Source organism: Maniola jurtina, chromosome 19 (genome assembly GCF_905333055.1).
Source record: "Maniola jurtina chromosome 19, ilManJurt1.1, whole genome shotgun sequence".
NCBI classification, from domain to species: Eukaryota; Metazoa; Arthropoda; class Insecta; order Lepidoptera; family Nymphalidae; genus Maniola; species Maniola jurtina.
This window is the reverse complement of record NC_060047.1, coordinates 12,057,231-12,080,180: the sequence shown is the minus strand read 5'-3', so window position 1 is coordinate 12,080,180 and position 22,950 is coordinate 12,057,231. Positions and strand designations below refer to the sequence as shown.

The window sequence follows — 22,950 nt, the reverse complement described above, 5'->3', positions numbered from 1 at the left end:
TACCGCTATAGTTGTTTATAGGAACATTATGAACAATACAAACGCATAAAAACCCCGGACAACAGTTTGAATGGATACGTCTTCCTGATACACCGATAAAATTGAATTTTGCTCAGCAATACTCAATAGTGCTGACACCATAATGACTTTACTTCATAGTTGTTAAGAAAAAAGCACCCAAAAAACCGGCGCTCTTCATTGTGAGGTCGGGCATAGAGGCTCAATTTTACCACAGAACTGTTATGCCTTCCGCAATATATCCACGGGTATTATCAATCGTAAACTAATGGTGTTCTTCCATTATTGACGCAGATTTCCGCCTTCCTTGTGGGGTCTTTAGGGTCTACACAGACGGTCTATATTTCGACTTCAAGCGGACTTCAATATAGCTGTTTAGTGCAGTTTACATAACTGCATTGGAACTGCTGACAGACTAAGATTATTTTTTTATTCACTATAGGCACACGCTTGACCACAGCTTTACGATTGACAAGACTAACGTGCAATTCGTCTCCTCCTTGATGAATAAATTAATTTTCTTTCTTTCTTTCCTCATAAAAAGAAGGACTTCATAAGAAAGCTCAGCGCCATGGGGAGAGCAATGCTTGGAGTTTCTCTACGTGATCAAATCAGTGTCACATAGGCTACTTTTTATCCCGGGAAATCAAAGTTCCTACGGGATTTTTAAAAACCTACATCCACGCGGACGAAGTCACGGGAATTTATACTAATTTATACAAAAGCCAATAAGCAGTGTCACAGGCCAATCTGACAAAACCAAAAGTCGACGGTTTGTGGGAGTCCTTATGGTATTCTCCCATTATTGACGCCGATTTCCGTCTTGCTCGTGGGGCCTTTATGGCGGCACGCGCCATTGCACCGATCGGCACAAACACGGACTAATGTTGTGATCCAAATGACTTTTGAGAGTAAGCTCTTTTTGGAAACCTAATAATGGATGATTTCGATAAAGTAATGTCTAATGGTTGGTATCACTACCATATAGAAATTCGAAAGTGTGTTAGTTTGTTGATTTGTCCTTCAATCACGTTGCCTTTGATTTTCGGGGACAAAAAGTAGCCTGGGTGCATCTCTGGGATGCACGTCAACTATCTCAGGTCCAAATATTATCAAACTCAGTTAAACAGATGGGCCTTGAAAAGCTAGCCGACAGGTAGACAACACTTCTGTACCCATTTACCTATAATAATGTACGTACCTATCACACAAAACTATAAATATCATCTAAGTAAGTATTGAATCCTTTTTTAATGTCAATGAAAAAAGGTATTGTCAAATTCAGTTAAACTGATGGGCCGTGAAAAACTAGCAGACAGACAGACATACTCCATACACAATATTAATAAGATAGAGGTTACGTACAAAAAAATCTACGTATTGAATAATTTTTGAAGACAATTAAAACATGTAGTGTACCTACTAGGTTAAGGAAGCAGTAGAAAAAGGATAAAAACAATCAGTCTAATAAACACAGCGTTACGTTTTTTGCCGATTAAACACTACTTCATCCGAAGCGGAGCAATTCGAAAAAGTGCCACTTTTTTTCTTTTTTCTTTTTCTTTGAACAGAGCTACAACGCTTTTCCAGTGCAACGGAATATTAATGCGTTCTGCGCAACAATCGCCGAGAGCGCTACGGAATCTTACTTTTTTAAAGTTCCCTTGTGAAAAGGTAACAAGATTTTAAACAGCACTGACTACTACCCGTGAACTGCTGATAGATAGTGATAGATACTATATTTGTTGTTCAAGTGATATATAACTGAAATTATACAGAAAATTTAGTTTCTAATATGGAGCTGTTTTTGATATATAGCGTCGAATTCAATTTCCACTTTAAAGCCCCCCCATTGAGTATGAGAGCCCCCCTGAAAATAAAGTTTTTTTTATTTGTTTATGCAATATTCGGCTCAAGGCCATCAGTTTAGATATTATGTTTAAATTTGAAGTAATTACGTTCGGTAATTCAGAAGCTATAAGGTTCTGGTAGAGACGGACGGACGGCCAAGTGCAATTTCACTCAAGTAGACTCAGAGACCTCGCTTCGCTCGGTCAATTAAGAGTGCTCTATCATAGGTAATATAGATTTATATTCTAGATAGAGAACTTGTTTCGTCGCAAATAGTTACTCTACTATTCACCCTACAACCACTGACACACCTGTCCTATCGTCACACATATAAAGACTCCCACACACGCACGACCCGCTAATGAATTTATTATAAGAGCATAAATTGCCCTCTGATGCGTCGCCATTACCGCGCGAGACTGTAAATTACAATTCGTGCAGCCGACTATTTCCGACCAATCGTTTATCCGGCTTTTCGCGGATTAAACTGACGCGAGCAGTATATTAAAAACTGTAATTATGGCGTCACACTTGCGACGTCAGAGGTGTCGTACGACTAAAAGTTGCCGTAACGTTTGTTTAGTTTAATCGCAGACATATGCCATTGTCGAATAAACGACATTTCAGCGCGAAATTAAAAAAAAATAAACAAATGCATAGTAATTATATCTGAAAGCGCAGCGTTGGCAGCCATATTGTACTCGTAGACATATAGAGTATGACGGAAATATGATACTAGATCAATTTTAATATCTTATTAAGAAACTAGCTTATGCCCGCGACTCCGTCCACATGGACCATTCAAATTTCAAACCCATATTTTACCCCTTTAGGGGTTGAATTATCAAACATCCTTCTTTAGCAGATGTCTCCATCATAAGAGCTATCTGCATGCTAAACAGCCCGACTGATCCGTGAGTCACTCGGTCGGTTAGTCAAATTTTTGCTTTTATATTTTTCTACCTAATCAATATTTATATTTATAATATTTATTTCTCCTTTTCAACTATAGCTAGAACCGATATTTTCGATTTGTTCGTTCATTTCATTCTTGAGATGTTGAAGCTTCGACTTTTACCTATGTCTGGGTATGGTAGGAGTCTAAAAGATAAAAAGTCTTAAAACAAAAAGTATCAAGTATGCTCTGAGGCTAAATATTGTGTTATTGGCTCATTAGTGTGCGTAATGATGACTGGCGGAGAGTACATCAAAGGAAATGTGTTCGGAAACACGCGAATTCCCGTGTGAGAGTCATTCTCACAAATGGAAGGAAGGGAAAAACAATAAAGTCACATTTCCATGTATAGTCCGCGACAGGTTGAGTTGGCAATCGGGGTGTGCGGGGCATTCTCTCCCCGATTGCCATTCTGCCTGTCTGTCTGTCTGTCTTATCATCTTTTCACGGCCAATCTATTTAATCGATTTTGACGTAATTTGGTACAGAGATAGATCATAGGCTATTATTTATCCTGGAAAATCAAAGAGTTCCCGCGTGATTTTCCGTAAATACTCAATTGACGTGGACGATGTCACTTGCATAATCTATTTAATACATAGTCGTATGTAAATCTTGCATCCTAGAGACAGAAATAGAGATTCCCGAAAATCAAAGAGCTCCCACGGAATTTTTAAAAACCTTAATCCACGCAAACACCGCCGTGGGCATCATCTTGTTTTAAATAAATTATTTATTTTTATTAAAATAGCCTGTCTATATAAGCGCTGTGTAGGGGTGAGGAATTGAGAACAATTTTCTCATAAAAAAAGGCATGGGGCCAAAAAACACTACTTGTTCAGGCCGAAAGATCTACGCACCAGGAATACATAAACAGCGAGGCGATTGGAAAAGCTGTTGGCTCGCTTGACCACAGGAAATGCGGTGGCCATTTTCTTCAGCCGATTGCCAAAACAATTTTCCATCTACCCTCCCTTTTGCCATTTTCCGTCGTCGGCAAACTTGGCGGCTTCCGGTGGGAATATTTAGAATTCTGCCCCTACTTTACGTGCGCGCTTCAGAGACTGCCAAAAGTCTCTCTTGTACTTAAGACAATGAGCGAAACAATTTTCTGCGGAGTAGGCGAATTTTATGCAGTCTGTATGGCTTCCCGTTTTTTATTTATCGTGGCTTTTGAAATGATTAAATTCTGCCCATTACAAAAAGTAATATTTTCTGACTCTTTTGGGATTTCTATCTGTTTTACAATATAGGCAATATTCGTGTAGCTTTCTTCTTTATATAAGTGAGATATCACATACCACAATGTTTCACATATTATGGACCTAATTCGTAGTTCTATTAAAATATGATCTCTTGGTAAATGATGGTATCTAGTCCCATTGGCCACGTCCAATTTTTTGTCACCTATACATTAAGATAATAAATACTTCAGTATAAAACTTGTGTGGACTAAATTGCAAAATCTTAGGGTCGATTTACAGTGACATGACAATCGAAGCAAATCTAAGCAACCATCTAATAGCATTTATCGCATATTCACCTCTATTTCCACAACGCAATAAAAATACTATATTTTCGTACTGAATTTTGAATGTTTTTGAAAACTTTTCGATATGAAATTTCGAATGTTTTTTGAAAACACGTTTGTGATTGGTTAGTGACTCAAAGTTTCATAGGCTAGTGCTTAGTTAATTTGTGCCCTCAATATTGTAAAATCGAGTGAGAAAGTCTATATTTTAGTCAGAACAAGCTACTTTCATTACTAAAAAAAAGTCGTTTTAAGGCACTAAACTATCCCGCCTTAATGCCTTTATTCCCGTACAGTATCCCGTAGGAATATTACCTCTCAGTAAATCATAGTTTCCTGGTACGCGGAGCCCCATCGGCCGGGCTTGTTATTGTTTCCTGCGCCCCGGAGTCTTGGAGCGCCGGAGACACGCACCACTTGCTACGAGAATGGGAGTTTTTCTCCTTTTTTCATGTGGGAGAAACTAATTTAGTTGCAATTTTTTTGTCTGCCGTAATAACACTAATACTATATCGATATTTAAATTTTTAGAATTCCGTACCTCAAAAGGGAAAAGGAACCCTTATAGCGCCACTGTTTTCTGTCTGTCGTGTCTGTCAAGAAACCTATAAGGTACTTCTCGTTGACCTAGAATCATGTTTGGCAGGTAGGTAGGTCTTATAGCACAAGTAAAGGGAAAAATCCGAAAATCGGGAATTTGAGTTTATGGAATAAATAATAGCTGTTTTCTGCCATGTAGGTACAACTAGAGAAACTACATACTGCAGGCACACTCTAATCTTCATCGTAATAAAATAAAATAATTATATTATTATTGTGGTCCAGTGCAAAGCTATCTTGTAAATAATGAAAAATGGTTTTTTTTTCAAATCCATAAAAACATGCCAGCACCATCGAACAATGTATTTATTTATCGACCCATGCTTTAAATTGATTTTGACGTAATATGGTACAGAGATTACAGTATTCCAGAGCCTTTTTTTATCCCGGAAAATCAAACGGTTCCCACGGGATTATTAAAAGCACAAATCTAAGCGGACATACATCATGCTCATGCTCATGATTATGAGCATCGATCGTCTAGTCTTCTATCCATACTATTATTATAAATGCGAAAGTGTGTCTGTCTGTCTGTCTGTGTGTATGTGTCTGTTTATCTGTCTGTCTGTCTATCTGCTAGCTTTTCACGGCCCAAAAGTTTAACCGATTTTGATGGGTACATAATTAGCTTACATCCCAGGGAAAGACTATCCTGGACAATCAGAGAGTTCCCACGGGATTCTTAAAGTCCCATCCGTTTAACCGATTTACCTATATGAAATTTGGTACAGAGGTAGCTTCGTTACCACAAAAGAAAAACTATCCTGGACTTACCAGGCTGTTGGTCTACGATCTTTGCTTTTTTCGAGAGAGATGAAAAGAACAACTTACTTTATAATAGGTACTTACCCATGGATTTGGCAAGTAATAATAATTCCTATCTAGGTTTTTGATAATACCAAAGTAGGGCAACAGGCAATAGCCAAAAAAGTTCGTCTAAGACCTATATTAATACGTTATAGTATTCCAATAGCAAGATATCGCAGCAAGAGACAAAGGCGATGTAATCCCGCTAGGCGAGCAGCACACATCAGATAGGGGCCGATTGTCGGGGGCCGTGATGGATGGTCGGGGACGGGTCAACGAATTCCTACATTATTCTTTTTTACCCTTCTTGCGTCCGTTTGCGAGAGTAAGCCCTTTTTGCGACGTCCTTTTTTCTCTGCCCCTGGAATTTTTACCGTTTTATGGACTGTTACAATTACGGAATAGAAGTTGCGTGGCTTGTATTTTTTCTGCGGCCGTCGGGAATTGTTTTTTGTTGAAAACAAAATTGGCAATCGGATGTTAATAGAAAAATATTCTTATTTAAGAGTTATTATTTCACACCTAAATTTTCTAACTTAGACAAATTATGTAGGCTTTTTTAATTATATGAAGGCTGATGAATTTTAAGAACTTAGCAAATTTTTTTATCCTTCTAGCGTCCGTTTGCGAGAGTAGAGTCCTAGAAGAGAGAAATCTAACAATTCTGATCATCAAAAAGAGTACAATAGTACCTACTTTGAATAAATGATTTGACTTGACTATTGACTTTTGCATAGTTGTATCATATTGTTGTTGTATAATAACTTGAGATTATGCATGCAAGTTTTCTCCGTAACAGAAAGGATTAAAAAAAAAATCCAACCGAGTGAAACCGGGACGTCTTAGCAGGTATAATATTATGTTTATCCATAATATTGTTAATATAATTTCACGCTTGGCTAATGAATAATATTTCCGTAACCAATAACTCTCAGGTTCTTTGAATAGTTGTATCTTGACTCTAGAGTCACGCGATTACTTCATGCGCTGGTAAAGAACAAAAAAACCGGCTAAGTGCGAGTGAGACTCGCGCACTGAGGGTTCCGTACTCGGATAATTTTCCAACATTTTGCATGATAAATCAAAAACTATTGCACTTAAAAATAAATAAAAATCTGTTTCAGAATGTAAAGGTAAAGCCCTTTCATATGATACCCCACTTGGTATAGTTACATATCTTACTTTGAAAATTGAAACATGTTTTAATTTTTTTTTTAAATAATGTAACTACAAATTCGCGGTTTTCAGATTTATTCCTGTACTTGTGCTATAAGACCTACCTACCTGCCAAATTTCATGATTCTAGGTCAACAAGAAGTACCCTATAGGTTTCTTGACAGACACGACGGACAGACGGACAGACAGACAACAAAGTGATCTTATAAGGGTTCCGTTTTTCCTTTTGAGGTAAGAACCCTTAAAAGTGGTCAAGTCCGAGGTTGAAAAAAAAGTAAGGCATACTTATCGTCAACTTTTTATTTAGTTTCTAAGTGGCAGACATCTCTCTCGGGTTAATAAAGGATTTTTTGAAACGAAATACATTAATTTAATTAATTCCTCATTTTATGAAATACATAGTGATAAAATAGATGTGATATTTATCATGGTTCTGTGTATAACCATCAAAATTTAAGAAGGCGATACATCAAAGTATAAAATAGTATCTATGAAAGCAATTTTTGAAAAGGTGAAAGACAGGCACACTTTCACATTTATAATATTAGTATGGATTGGGAAGACCGGCCTATTAATTTGATACTTACTCAAATTCTGGCAGCCTGTAACATTCTTGAAATCTTTCCTTTCATTACGTCAGGTCATCCTTGGGGTCTGTGTGTTTGTGTGTGTATAGAAAAAGCGTGTCCTCGCCTTGGTGATTTATCAGTAGGATTAGTCGCCAATATCGCTAACAGCGCTTTGTCCCAATTACATAATGTGACGTTATGTATTAGGTACATAATGTATCGAGCTTAGCTAAATCCTATACGCATTCTTAACGAAACATAATACAACGTAGTAGGTATTTTTGATAGATTTAGTGCACTTCAATTTATTTTTAAAAGACCCAAAGACTTACTGAAAAGGTAGAAAGGACTACTAGACTGTAAGACTGCAAGACTAAGCAAATAGGTACTAAATGAAAAGGTAATATTTTTTGCCGACCATCGGACGACATTGGACGATGCTCTCTGGCATCATCATTATCAGTGTGAGGTCCCGGGTTCGATTCCCGGCAGGAGAAAATTTGGAATTTTATAATATCTCTTCTGGTGTGGTCTGGTAGGAGGCTTCGGCCGTGGCTAGTAACTTAAGAACATAGATAATTTAATGGATATTGGTTTCACAAAAAAATTTTAGACATTATATACCTATTATTATTAATTAAATCTATCGATGTATCTTAAATCTAAGACGTAGGTTGTTTTAGAACGTTCACGTAGTAGCTTACATTTACCTGCAGTTTGACTAAAAAATAGGTCTCGAAACACGGAACATTATCGGCAAAATGTATTCAACGTTTGTACGTGAGCGTTGAAATTTAGCGTCCAACGACTTTGAAGTCCGCAATCGAGTTGTGCCTTCATACAGTATGCAGGCTGCACCGCCCTGAGGCCCCATGCCCCCCCCCCCCCCATGTGCCTGGGGCCCCGGGGGACCGCTGACCGCTACTTAAACGAATTTCAGACCGGACGCCGCGCCGAAAGAGGAATGTGTTTTAGGAAAGATAAAAGAACATTTTCCGAAGCCACGAGTGGTTTTTGAAAATTTAAATAGCACAAGTACTCGCTTCATCTAAAGGTGATTTAAAAAAATATCCATAATATAGGGCTTGGCTGCAATCTTTGCTGGCAAGTGATAATGCCGCCTAAGATGGAACATAGAAGAATAGAAGATAGGTATTCACTTTGACTTGAAGATATCTGCCAACCTATAAATACCTAAAGCGTTCGATAGGTATCCTATGTTGGTTATGGTTGGTAATTGGCATGGTTTGAATTAGAAACGAGGAAGCAAGTCGTCATATACGTGTCTGTGGAATTTTAACTACGTATGTACGAGTGCAGAATTTGCCGATGCCTAGCGATATAATAGTAGGTTCTTAGATATGCATGTAGAAAATACAAGATATTGGAAATTAAATCTGAAAGGAGATTTAATGCGTATCTACCATACAAAATAACCATGAAATAACCATTTGCAAAAGAGGTGATTTTTGCCTTAGGGTTGCATCATCGTACTAAATGGTTAAGAGGAGTATTAGCATAGTGACGTTTCCTTACATACCTATACGTACCTACGTATCTTTTAAAAACATAGATTTACAATAATTATTGTACGTATGATTACCTGTATCAAGAATTGCGCCCAACAAACTTTTAAAAGAAATTCCTAAATCCTACTCAATATTGCTTCCTAATAGTAATAGTTTTGTAAGTGCTTGCTGCTTGCGTCTAGACTTTCAATCAACACTATGTTCAAATCCGGAAGAAAAAGAGAAGGAATATTCAAAATAACTATTTGTATAAGAAAAATGTTACCTGCTCTATTCGACTGGTCTATCATTGGCTGTACTATCCTACGTCTCGCGTTGATAAACCTGAAATAGAAAAAATACATATGTTAATAGAGGTTTATTAAAAAAAAAAACGTAACTTGCAGCGTTTTTTTTAATTTATAGACTAGCGCTTGGCTGCAATCAGACCTGGAGGCAAGTGATGATGCGGCCTAGATGGAACGCACTAAAATGAAAAAGCGTATAAACAAAATTTTATAAAGGTATAGCTTTGCAATCATCATCGTCATTTCAACCCTCGCAGGCACACTACTGAGCACAGGTCTCTTTTCAAAATGAGAAAGATTTAAGCCACAGTGCTGGTCAAGTGCAGATTGGCAGACTTCACACACCTTTGAGAATATTATGGAAAAAAATTTAGGCGAAGGAAAACATCGTGAAGAAACCCTCATTCTTCACGATGTTTTCCTTCACGACTAAAACAAAAAGATACTCGAAGTTCAACTATACATTATTAACCCCCGACCCAAAAAGAGGGGTGTTATAAGTTTGACGTGTGTATCTGTGTATCTGCCTGTGGCATCGTAGCTTCTAAACTAATGAACCGATTTTAATTAAGTTCTGTTTTGTTTGAAAGGTGGCTTGATCGAGGGTGTTCTTAGCTATAATCCAAGGAAATCGGTTCAGCCGTTTGAAAGTTATCAGCTCTTTTCTAGTTACTGTAAGCTTGATTTGTCGGGGGTGTTATAAATTTGTAATGTGCACTTGTTTAAGTATTCAAATAACTGCTGATTCACACACTAATAAAGTTTTGATTCAAAGTTATAGAACTTTATTTTAAATTCTAAACATAACAGTTAAATATTATTCTTAATACATATATAGAAAATAAATAACATTACAAGAAGTTTTCTGCAACAAAAAGTTGAATTCTTAAATCAATAAAGCCATACCATTTTATTTCAGACGTTAAATGGAAGTTAAACGTATTAAATTAAATTAAAATTTATTTTAAAACAGACGTACACGTGACGGAAAAGTCACGCCAATAAATAAATAAACATGAATTACACATCGCATTGCGTATTAATTGAATAAATTAATTATTAATTATTATTTATGAAAACCAGCCAAGTGCAAATTCGACACGCAAAACAATTATTCAATTTCTTTTATACAATTTTAATTGAAATTAAAACTTAATTTCGTGTTCGCTTCTTATAAATTGCTTTCAGTTTTTTGTTTGTTAATGACTGAAGTCAATTATATTGGTATTAAAGGCCAAGAGCTCGTAGAAAAGTATAGACAGGTGCTTGAAAAACCTGGAAGTTTGTTGACCTTCTCTAAGGCGGAATTCGTGAGTTTTCTGTGAATTTATACTGAAATAAATCGTCTTGTTCTTAAATCTGAGTATGCTCTTTAGTTCTCACGGTTAGTCTAGTCTATAAAGTAAATTATTGGGATCTAATAAGTTTACAGGTCTATCTAAATAAGTATTTTACTTTGGAGTACAGAAAACTTAAAGGACACACAAGCCTGTACAAGTGTGTTTCCCGCCACATATAACTTAACTATATTTATACTATTTAACATCGTTATTGTTTTCCAGCGTGATTGTGATCAAGTCGGTTCACAAAAAAAAAACTGTATTGATACAATGACTGATCAATAAAGTTAAATTCGAGATACGAGATACTAAGAGATTTATCTTAATTTCGTAAATCGTGATAAACAGCATGGACCACTTGGACGTTCTTCTAGGTCTATGTTGAGATACCGAAGTTGAACCAAGTTCACACATTTAGCTTTGTAAAGCACTTCCTCAAAACCTTCCACCACCTCTCCATCTATTATATTTTGTAGTGGTTAATAAATTATTATGATCAGCTGTCAATATGTAATTGATTGTCACTTATGTCACCTTTAATCCATCAATTATGACAAATTCACATTTTGCATCTTGTAAATATTTACAACTTCCTTTTTTTGTACTGTATTACCTATCATGTTTTACATAATAACAAGCATGTGTAAATTATACCTAATAAATAATTTTGTGCGCTATAAAAAAAATTTCAGGCAGGTTGCCTCACGATGTTTTCCTTCACTGTTAAAAGACAAAGAAAGTGATATTTAATAACATAGCTTTATAAGACACTACACAGTTCCATTAATTCAATTATTTAACTTATTAAATAATAATTGGTTACTTTTTAATTCGTTATTTGAACAAATAATTGTGAAATCCAAAGAATTTGACGAAAATAGAATGAAAATTAGAATGAGATCCTGTGAAATTAATTAAAGTATAATAACATTACATTCAAAATAATAAAATTAGAAGTGAAATAACGGAACGGAACAACTTTATGTATAACCGATTTATTGTAAAATACCTTTTCAGCGTAAACCCGTAATAAATTACTTGAGCGCGCGCTCCACAAAGTCTTAGAATTCGAGGTATTCTACACAACCCCCTTATTTAATTTGCTTTCAGGTAATTAAAATCCAAAAACTTCGAGACGAAATTAAATTTTATTCTCCCACTGCCTTACTGTCTTGCCCCTTCGCTTCGACTAAGACGGTTTTACATTTAATGAAATTACTTGAATTACAATTATTCGTATAGTTCTCAGAGTGCTTTTTGTATTTATTTGTTAAAACATATCTTAATAAGTTTGCACTCTTTAGCTTAAATAATTTTAAACTAGCTGATGTTCACGACTTTGTCCGGGTAGATGTTGGTTTTTAAAAATAACGTAAGAATTTTTTCTTCCTTTCATAAATGTTCTTACATTTGACACTAGGTAGCCTATAAATCGTCTATTTTTCTTTAAGATATCACGTCATACCCATAGCCTAGTGTTTATATATTATATCGTCGATTCAGGTCCAAACCGAGAGTTTTTTAATTACACTTTTAAGGAATTTTGAACCCGAATTAAGTTTCTATGACAATACAAATTTTGCGAGGACTAAGAATTTGCTGATCGGAGAATTGATTTTTTATTTACCAATTTTAAACCGGGGTTAAACTTTACAAAACTGCTCACTGGCATAATTTTCGCAGTTTAAAAACATATTTAGTGTTGTGAGACATACAGATCAGAATCGATTGAACCTTGACCCGAACTGTCGCGGTTTAAGGCAAGGGCAAAAGTTTAATTTTAACTATTATGTACTTTTAATTGAAAAAGTAAGTTTTCGGGTGTATGTAGGTAATGGGTATAATGGAATGGCTTTAATTTTCGTGGAGCATGTATTAGGAGAAGGCCCCAACTTGTATTTCACGGTTTCGATCCCCGAACCCGGCCGCTGCCTAGCGGACGTGTCCCAAGAACTAAATGGGCCCTTTAACTTTTCCTATTTAGGGAAAAGCCGGGGAAATCTCACAATAATAATAATAGATACCAGGATATCATGAGCTTCGAGGACCTATTAACATAACGTATTTGTCGCAACACCCCGGTCGGTAATAAAAATAATGAACACGGCAATACCATTTCCAAATATTGACCAAGGATTACTTGATGCCCATTCTATTATAACTACCTGAAATACGTTACTTTTACTATGTAGGTAAAATATCATACAATATAATACATTTCAATAATTATAATATAGAAAAGTAAGGAAGTAAAAAAGTAAAGCAAAATATAAAGCAAAAACAACAAAATTATATTTACAGCACGTTAGTTGTGTCGTGAAGGAGTAACAAATATTCAAACTTTTACATTTCTATTATAGGATTAGGATGTCTCTTCTAAAAATATTTTTTGTAGTAATATTAAATGCCGCTGAAAATATCTCGACATTTAATTATGTGAAAATCTCGACTCCGTATATTCGATGTTCAAATAAAACAAAATCGAATTCAAAGCAGTATTAAAAGCTTGTCTGCAATAATACGAAATGAAAGTTTCATTAAGCCAAACTAAGATAACACCCATAGCTCACCCTCGCTAGGGTGCTTGACACTTTAACTCTTAAATCTCATTACTATTTGTCTCATTTGCATTCGAAACAAATAAATCATGGCATGTGTGCATTTTTGCACCGAAATGATACATGTTTGCAGCTCCAAGGAGTTAAGGATCTGTACACATTGGTCAAATACATTCGGCACGTGCCGGCCGATGTATAAACGCCTATATGAAAAATTAAGATTTTTTAATCATCCGGTGGGAACTTTGTGATTTTTCGAGATAAAAAGTAAGCTATGCTCTTTTTCAGGTGTTTAACTATGTCCATGCGGAAAATTACGTCGATCTGTTTTTTTTTACTTTTTTATTATCAAATATTGAATGTTTTATAATCTGCTTTTAAGACAACAAAAAAACCACTAACGTTTACTATATATATGTTGCTCCGTTGCGACGTGATTGAAGGTCAAACCATCAAACAAATACACTTTCGCATTTATAATAATATGGGTAGTGATACTTTGATATGAAAACTCGTGAACGTCGGCAAGCTCCTCAGCGCAGCACTAGCCGCATCGCAAATATATACGCCAAGTTTTTTATCATCGTAACGCAAGACACCCGGATAATTTCCATCCCCATTCCATCTAGATTCTAAACGCATGAAACAATGGTAGTAGGTATGCATGGTTTAGCATACCCTTCCTAACAGTTATAATCCGAGTAATTTTAAAACAAGTGCGAATAGGCGTCTTCTAGATTTAGAATCTAAGCAGACACGTGCCATCTTAGACCAAGTAGCTGTACAAATTCGTCTAGTGTTATGGCCGAGTGTGTAGGGCCAATGTGTTCTGCAGCATTAGACATCGCCATTATTTGTGATGCAACCCTTCGCGCGCCGATGGTATTAACAAGGCCCAGACGAGTGTTATGATTTAGGAGACCCCATCTGGGGTACGCGTAATGTATTATAAAATAATACGCGTAAACATAATGCAAATTCCGCGTCCCATTTGTAGCGTTGAGTTGCATTGTTGTATTGTCTTTTCAATTATTCGGACTCTCGCGTGATATGACACACCAATGAAATTATGTATTTTGTGATACACGGTCAGTTATTACTTGTACTCGTTGTCATGTTTTATTGCCATATTTACAAAATAATTATGTACAAAGTTCTTCATTTTAAATAACATAATGATAAATCAGCTACTTAGTAAGTAAGCAGTATAGTATATATGCGACAGGTCGGAATGGCCGAATGCCATATTCATAACTAGCCGATGCCCACGACTTCGCCCGCGTGGATTTAGGTTTTTCGAAATCCCGTGGGAATTCTTTGGTTTTCCGGGATAAAAAGTAGTCTATGTGCTTATCCAGGATATTATCTATCTCCATTCTGAATTTCAGCCAAATCCGTCCAGTAGTTTTTGCGTGAAGGAGTATCAAACATACACACACACACACACACACATACAAACTTTCGCCTTTATAATATTAGTGTGATGTGATGGTATGAGGCGGGGGGACACCCCGATTGCCAAACATAATCAAGTGCATTTGAAAGTTATCCAAAATAAACAGCACGAACAAGATCACAAACGGTCAAAGTTCTAATCAGCCTTTCAAAAATTAACACAGCGCTGTAATCGGCAAATTAGCGTCACGCAATAAATCAGCAGACCTCAGGCCATCATGTAACATATTGCAATGTGCGACTCCAAACACTGCTATAACAATTTCAGCCGTCAAAATTAATACAAGGAATTGTTCCCGCGTCGCGCGTAAAACTTGCGTTTTTCGTCCACTCCCGAGGGGGTTATAGACCTAGAGATGGTTGTAAGATACCCATTCCATACTTGTACTTACAGAATGCATTATTATAAACTAGATGAAGGCGAAAGCTTTTTCGTATATTTGTATGCGTGTGTGTGTGCGTGTGCGTGTGTGTGCGTGTGCGTGTGTGATACTGGATGGAATTAGCTGGAAATGGGGATAGATTCTACCCTAGATTAACGCATAGGTAGACGACTAATCCCGGAAAATCAAAGAATTCCCACGGGAAAACTATATCTAACGAAGTGGCGAGCATCAGTTAGTTTTACATAAAAATAATGATGTCGTATACATAGAAGACCGTGGCGTGTGGAAATCCCTACAATAGACCTACCTACATCCAGCCGGGAACGTCTATCGGTTACAACAGGCCTCAGTTACCAACTTTGACAGTGCAATGTTAAAAGAAAATCTTACCACTAGCTCTCACCCTATGGGGTATTAGAGACCGGGCCGGGCAGATGAAGAGTTAATTAAGTAATTTTGATATTAACAATACATTAGTCGCATCGGACGCTAGCCATGTTTCGTAGTAATTACGGAAGGGTCCCGGGGTTCACGCTTTCCAGTTTAAATTGGAGATAATTTTCCCAATGTTCATTATGTTAGTTGATGTCTTTGCCTTTCGTTACACAGTTACTCTTTAGTACCTATATACCTACAGTAGGTATTTTTTAACCCCCGACCCAAAAAGAGGGGTGTTATAAGTTTGACGTGTGTATCTGTGTATCTGTCTGTGGCATCGTAGCTCCTAAACTAATGAACCGATTTTAATTTAGTTTTTTTTTGTTTGTTTTTACATTTTTTTTAAATAATATTAGCCATGCTAATCATGACTAATACTCCCCTTTCCCCTCCAATTAAGCGTAAAGCTTGTGCCAGGAGTGGGTACGACAATAGTGCAACGGGTGAGGTTTGAACCGCCGACCTTTCGGAATCCAATCCGCTCCCCAACCGTTGAGCTATCGAGGCTTACTATTTAGATGTTATTTTTAGGGTTGATTTGTTTTTCATATAATAAATTGTTTGAGTTATGTCCAAATCACATCGTATCGAAAAACGATTTGATGACGGCAGTGTATATATGTATACGAGTATACTGATAGAGTAGGTACCAACTATCCACTATTCACTTTATAATTCGTGTTTTGTAGGTTTTTTATAATTGACGTTTCCGAACTTAAACGACAAAAACAAAATTTTTTGTGTTACTTAATTTAAGCTCGCTGCGTCAACTTTTTACACGAAATAAATAAAATTGGATAAATCAACCGGCCAGTCAGTCAGTTATAAATAAAATTGTTAAACTAAAATCAGAATAAACAACTTATAAGCCAATAACAAATATAATATAATTTCGATAAAATTACACGAAAAACTAATCGAATCACAAAGCAATCGGCGGGCGGCGGCGGCGGCGGCGGCGGCGGCGGGTTATCTCGACAATTCATGCTGACAGTTAATTTGGGAATGCACCCGCGCCGTTACTTATTCACCTCGTAACCTATGCGATCCTGCTATTTTATGATATTATTTTTCACAGACTTTTCCTTCCATTTTTTTTTTAGTTTTTCTTGGAAAATGGAATTTTTATTCCATCAAATAAACTTAATCTAAAACCATAATTATAACTAACGTTCCTATGTTTTATTTATTTGTTCTAAAACTCTATTTCTTAGCGAACATTACATCAAAAGTTGGCTTTCTAAAAGCTATCAATAGGAAAAGGTAAGATAGCCTAGTGGTTAAAATGATGACGACGTCTTTCGGGAGGTCAGATTGGGACCTCTAACTTTTCGGAGCTATGTGAGTTTTAAGCAATCAAAATATATCACTTGCTTTAACGGTGAAGGAAATCATCATAAGGATACTTACTAAAGGTGTGTGAAATCTGCAAATCCACACAGTAAGTGTGGTGGACTGTGGCCTGAACCCTTCTCATTCTAAGAGGAGACCTTTGCTCAGTAGTGAGCTGACAATGGGTTGATCATGATGATGTTAGTGTAAATTACAGTATCCCGTCTTTTTAATAGCTTTTACAAAAGTTGACATTGTAAAAGCTATACAAGATATGCGAAATCCGAGCGAGGGGGGTTTACTTGATTTAAATAGTTATTTGTAATACAGTCAAAGGCCGTAAGTCGTTTAGCACCTTAATGATCATATTCGCGTGGCACAGTTATGCACATGCATTGGGTGGCGTGTCTATAGAAAATGGTCATAAGTGCGACAGGTTTTTGATGCAATAGTTTCGTAAAATTGCTACTCGAATTCTGAGGCCGACTGTACCTGTCTACTTGTAAGTGTAAATTACACAAAAAGTTGTCATTGTAAAAGCTATTAAAAACAGGGGATTTGCTACGTCCAAGCGAGTTCCGCATCTTAAGCAAAACAAACAGGGGAAAGCAGAGCAGGTGAGCGGAGGTATTGCTCGGGCAATAAATTCTGTTTTTCCCTAATTAAGGCTTAATTCCGGGAGGACCGCCCGGCCACGTCTCTCTACCTCTCTAGATAGTTGTATTGTTTACAACTTTATCAAACACTTGTGTTTTGCCTGGATATTTCGTATATACGACTAGTTTTGGAAAATTGCTTTTATAACTACTTACTAGTCATAATTAGAATAATCGTCCTCTATCTAGGTGAACCTAGGGGACTTTAAGTATATTTTTGTTTACTTTACATTTTCTTTTGCATTTCAACTGAAATGATTGAAAATTAAATAGATTTCAGTTTAGTCGATTCATCGATAGTTACGGATATTGATTGGAGATCACAACTCTAAAAACCACACTTATAATAATAATTTTATTCATTCATGTTTAAATCTTTTTTTACTGTCATGTACTTCATATAGTTTCCCGTAGTAAGTGTTTTCCCATTATTATTACCGATTCGACATAAACCTAATAGTCGGTAATTTCAAATGTAGGTATGATTCAAAAAATGCCTGTATATCTGTTACATTTTCACAGCACATTCGTTTAAGGAATTTTGAGGAAGGTACGGGGATGGATAGCCTGTGGGACGGACAATGGACAATGGACTTTTTATCCAAATGAACGGGATTTTGCTGATTTCATCCTTTAATTCTAATCTAATCAAAATCTTCTAAATCTAATTTTTCGTTTCGAATCAAATAATATAACTAAAAAATACAAATTTATTCAACAGAGAAATCCATTTTTTACAATAAAAGAACTCCTTAAAAATCTAGAACACCGAAAAGGCAAACACAATAAATGTTTGATACCCGAAGAAGCGCTTGGGCTAGATAAATTTCGCGAACACTGTCAAGAAATATGATACCTAATGAAAAATAGAATAACTAGGCCTATAGGAGATATGACCTAGGGCTTAGCTTAGGTACTGGGACAGTAGGTGGTAGTGGTAGGTTTATGAAAACTAATGCATTCATTTGGCGAGTGCGATAAGCCGCGTCGCCTGCAGGGCTTACATCGCGCCGGGGCCAAGCCGATAACACTTTCCTCTGATATTGTGCTTGCCATTTGATTCACTATTTCGAATAGCGTAAAATATGTTGTGAATTCACCGTTCAACTGCGCGTTAATAGACGGTGAAGTACATTTTATTTGTCCTAAAATATTTTATTCTCATTCAAACTCTAACAACAAATCTATCTAGGAAATAATCTAGGAAAAGTCTTGGAAATGTCTTTTGAATTTATATCAAAAACTTGCTACTTACTACTTCCTACTTAACATTGCTACTATCTACTTAACATTGCGAATGTATTTTTTTTTTGTTGGATTGTTTGTGTCCTTCAATCACGACTCAACAGAACAGTACGGTATTTGCCTTTGTCAAAAATAAATTATTTCTTAGTGATTATTAAATAAAGAGTCTTCCATAATATGTGAAATCCATGTCCTTTGTATATTTTAAGTGTAATAACCATTTTAAATTATCGATTAAATTAAAAAGGTCGTCAAATCATTGTGACGTCACATGCCAGTATTTCATACAAGCTCGTATACCTACTAAGCACGTGTTTTGACGTTCGATAAAAAGATAATAATTTGACTAGTCAAACACCGGATTACTAATTGACTTGATTTTTGCATGGATTATATGGAAAATGTGATATACTGCTATTTATCACGGAAAATTAAAGAGTTCTCGGGAATTTTTCTCGAAAAATCTAACTCAAAAATAAAACGGACAGGTTCCTATGATAAATATACAGAGTGGCCTAACCAAACCGGTATCAATGTTGTAGACAAGACCGCCCTTCTGTGGAGGGCTAGGAAGTTAAGGCGCAGGGTATCAGTGGTTCTATGAAAACTAATGCTTTCATTTGGCGACTCCAGATAAGCCTCGTCCGAGCGGGGATTACTCCACATCGAGCTCAGTTAAAGCCAACTGTGGGTATAAAAGAAGGTATGAAAGTGATCAAAAATCTAAGTTTATTGAAGAAGTAGTAGAAATAAGAAAGAAAGTAGTAGTAGGGCCTTTTCGTTGGCGCAACATATAGCAGGTACTCAACACCATGTTTAAGTTAAGTTAGTTTTTAAGTTTTATATTTTATATTTTAAGTTTTATTTATTTTTTAAGTTTTATATTTTAAGTGTGTTTTGTATTACCTGTATGTTGATCCAATGAATAAAGTTAATTCTATTCTATTCTATTCTAGTAAGAAATAGTGGAAAAACTGGAAAAATAAGGAAAAACAAAACGTTACATAAAAAGTTACGACATATTGCTGTAGCGAACTACTATAACCGCAGTGGTCGGCAGCGGCAAGGGTCCCTATAATTCATTTTTATAATACAAATAAACTAAACATAATACCTACTGCAAAAATCATCAGTTTTTTTGGAAGGTTTTTCTAATTTCTGACTTTTTTCTTTATCATATTTTATGATTCTCTGCTAAATAAAAAGGTAAAAATATATAAAATCTATGTTCATTACAAGCAAAAACGACGTCACAAGAGAAAACAATAACAGAAATAGTGGGAAAGCTCAGAAAAACTGAAAAAATTGAGGAAAAACAAAACGTTACATAAAAAGTTACGACATATTAGCGCAGCAGCGAAATACGGTTACCGCATCGGTCGGCAGCGGCAAGGGTCCCTATAACTCATTTTTGTAATGTAAATAAATTCAAAATTAATTAACTAACTAAATAAACATAATAACTACTGCAAAAATCACGAGATTTTTTTTGGAAGGTTTTTCTAATTTCTGACTTTTTTCTTTATCATATTTTATTATTCTCTGCTATATAAAAAGGTAAAAATATATAAAATCTATGTTCATTACAAGCAAAAACGACGTCACAAGCGAAAACAATAACAGAAATAGTGGGAAAGCTCAGAAAAACTGAAAAAATTGAGGAAAAACAAAACGTTACATAAAAAGTTACGACATATTAGCGCAGCAGCGAAATACGGTTACCGCATCGGTCGGCAGCGGCAAGGGTCCCTATAACTCATTATTAGCAACTTGTTTTTCCCACATCCGTTTGCGGGTGGCTCGCAAGCCGTGGACTATTTCAAACAGAGTTACGGGCTACGGCGACTAATTTGGACGTGTTTTTTGTAAACTTGAGAGATGCTGACGTTTTATTAACCCCCGACCCAAAAAGAGGGGTGTTATAAGTTCACCGCTGCCACCATGATGTGAATCAAACGAACACATGATGGGAACTGACTTTATTATATGTATTTTCATAATACCCACTTATATGAACAATTATTACAACATATCTGTGGCATCGTAGCTCCTAAACTAATAAACCGATTTTAATTAAGTTTTTTTTTTGTTTGAAAGGTGGCTTGATCGACAGTGTTCTTAGCTATAATCCAAGAAAATCTATTCAGCTGTTTGTTAAAGTTTGGTAAAGTTATCAGCTCTTTACTAATTACTGTAACCTTCACTTGTCGGGGTTGTTATAAATTTTTAATTTACACTTGTTTCAAGTTTTATCTTGATAAGTAAGACTTAAATGATGTAAAAGTTTATGTGTATAATTCTGTTCAGGCCCTAATAAATAAATAAAAACTAGACTTCATCTGCGTAAGTTTTGGTTTTATTTGAAAATCCTGTGTGAACATTTTGATTTCCCCACCTATGTCCTTCCCCGGGATGGAATTTATCTTTGTCCAAACGTCAAAATCAGTTCAATAGGTGAGCAGTGAAAAGTTAGGAGACACACAGACACTCTCACATTTATAATAATATTAGTATGGATTGTGTTTTTGGACGGATTCAAAAAATAAAACGAGCACGCGGGCCACCAAATGCTAAAAACATCTAAGTAAATATTACTGCCTCTCATGAAAAATTGCAGCACCATGAGGATCTGCCATGCGTTGCAAGTTTTTCAGGAATTTGTTGGTCCACCATTGAATAACCCCATATTAAAATTAACTCTAAGTAATCTGTGAATGAGTTACTTAGTAACGTTGATTAATAATATAATTTGTCAAAAACTGTATAGGCTATTTAGACAAAACATATAAAAATTTTGCTAAGTAACTTACAGACAGAAATAACAGATAGGTTGGTTATTAAATTCGATCCAAAGTCGCAGTTTTTTTCTAAACAGTTTAAACTTTGTAAGCCTTTTGTGTATGAAATAATCAACCAATGATTCTATTTTTCTCTCAAGTAAATTTTATTGCAAAACGTTTTCCGTGTGGATTTTCACAAAATCCTTCTTTGAAGTGACCTACTTACATTATTAATAGACAACTTATAGATAATATCCAAAATCGCAATTTTCCAGTCCCACCAGTTTGAACTGTAGTTGTAATATGTTCAGTCCTTTTATACATATATTGTATAGAATATAGATAAATGAAAATAAAGTTCCATTCATAATAAGCAATTTATTACCAACCGCCCAATATAGAACTTTTGACAAAGATAAAAAGCGTGCGGAGTAATTTTGGAAAGTGGTTATTTTAGTGGGGGCCGCATTGCAAAATTTAGATAAATAATGTCGCAATTAATTATATGTATAAATAATAATATATCATGGCTTGGATCACGTCCATGTAATGTTGGTCAGTGTCACGGTAATTTATTAGCGGCCATATATCAAATTAAAACATATTTCTTTGTAAATAAATAATTTTCGTAGCGCCGTCTGTTGAACTGCATGCTTTGCCAAGCCCTTTTTGTTTATAGTTTGTCGTATAATTTGGCGCATAGCTGATGCTTTTGGATTTATATCTTTGGTTTTGTTTATTAAAATTTACTAGTTTTCTAATTAATTTTCCGCTTGTCCATCCGCATGGATTTAGGTTTTTCAAACATCCCTTTAAAGTCTTGAAAATCCTTGTTTAGTGGTCTACGAAAACCTATCAAAACACACACACCTTTGAAAACATGAAGAACTCTCAGGCATATAATATATAGGTTTCCTCACGATGTTTCCCTTCAAATTTAAAGTAGGTCAGATTTTAAAGTTACCGGTACCAAGGCGGGTCAGAGTTCGAACCCCAGAGCGGACAAATAAGAGGGCGAAGTCTTACTCCTAACGACTAGGCTTTAACAACTTCGCTTCAACAATCAACAGCATCACATTTTCAATAAATCATTTCAGCAATATTTTTTTTCATTCGATCCCCTTGCTATTAAAATAAAACGTAGGTATTTAGAGTATGACTTTGATAGTTTTAGTTGAACAGGATGTTCTTGTTGTAATAAGACACTCGTGTTTTACAGAGGGTGTCTAAATCCAAGATTTGTTGTCTAGCTGGCCGCTCGCAAATAAAGGGTGAATAATACAGTACAAACGCCGTTGAAATCACATAAATCCACTCCCGACAGACGGACGGATGGCGTTTTGATGGCTACGGGGTATCTTATGTCGAGCGCGATCCGGCCGATTGATGCCGATCACAGCTTTGTTACAAGAGCTACAGAACGATTTGTTTTTAAAG

General features: G+C 35.8%; 1 protein-coding gene and 1 long non-coding RNA gene across 4 annotated transcripts in view; one reads left to right on the top strand and one right to left on the bottom strand.

The window, feature by feature from the left end:
• LOC123875258 (homeobox protein homothorax) overlaps positions 1-22,950 on the bottom strand; it is a 476,104-nt gene that overhangs the window by 2,263 nt on the left and 450,891 nt on the right. For all 3 annotated transcript variants that reach the window (XM_045921002.1, XM_045921003.1, XM_045921004.1), the window contains exon 12: positions 9,302-9,360. In XM_045921002.1, the coding sequence (XP_045776958.1) occupies positions 9,302-9,360 (59 nt within the window). The remainder of the gene's footprint in view (positions 1-9,301; positions 9,361-22,950) is intronic.
• On the top strand, positions 1,763-21,329 carry LOC123875266. Its single transcript, XR_006798117.1, has 3 exons — positions 1,763-2,082; positions 8,775-8,780; positions 21,319-21,329. It is a non-coding gene; the product is annotated as an uncharacterized LOC123875266 (long non-coding RNA).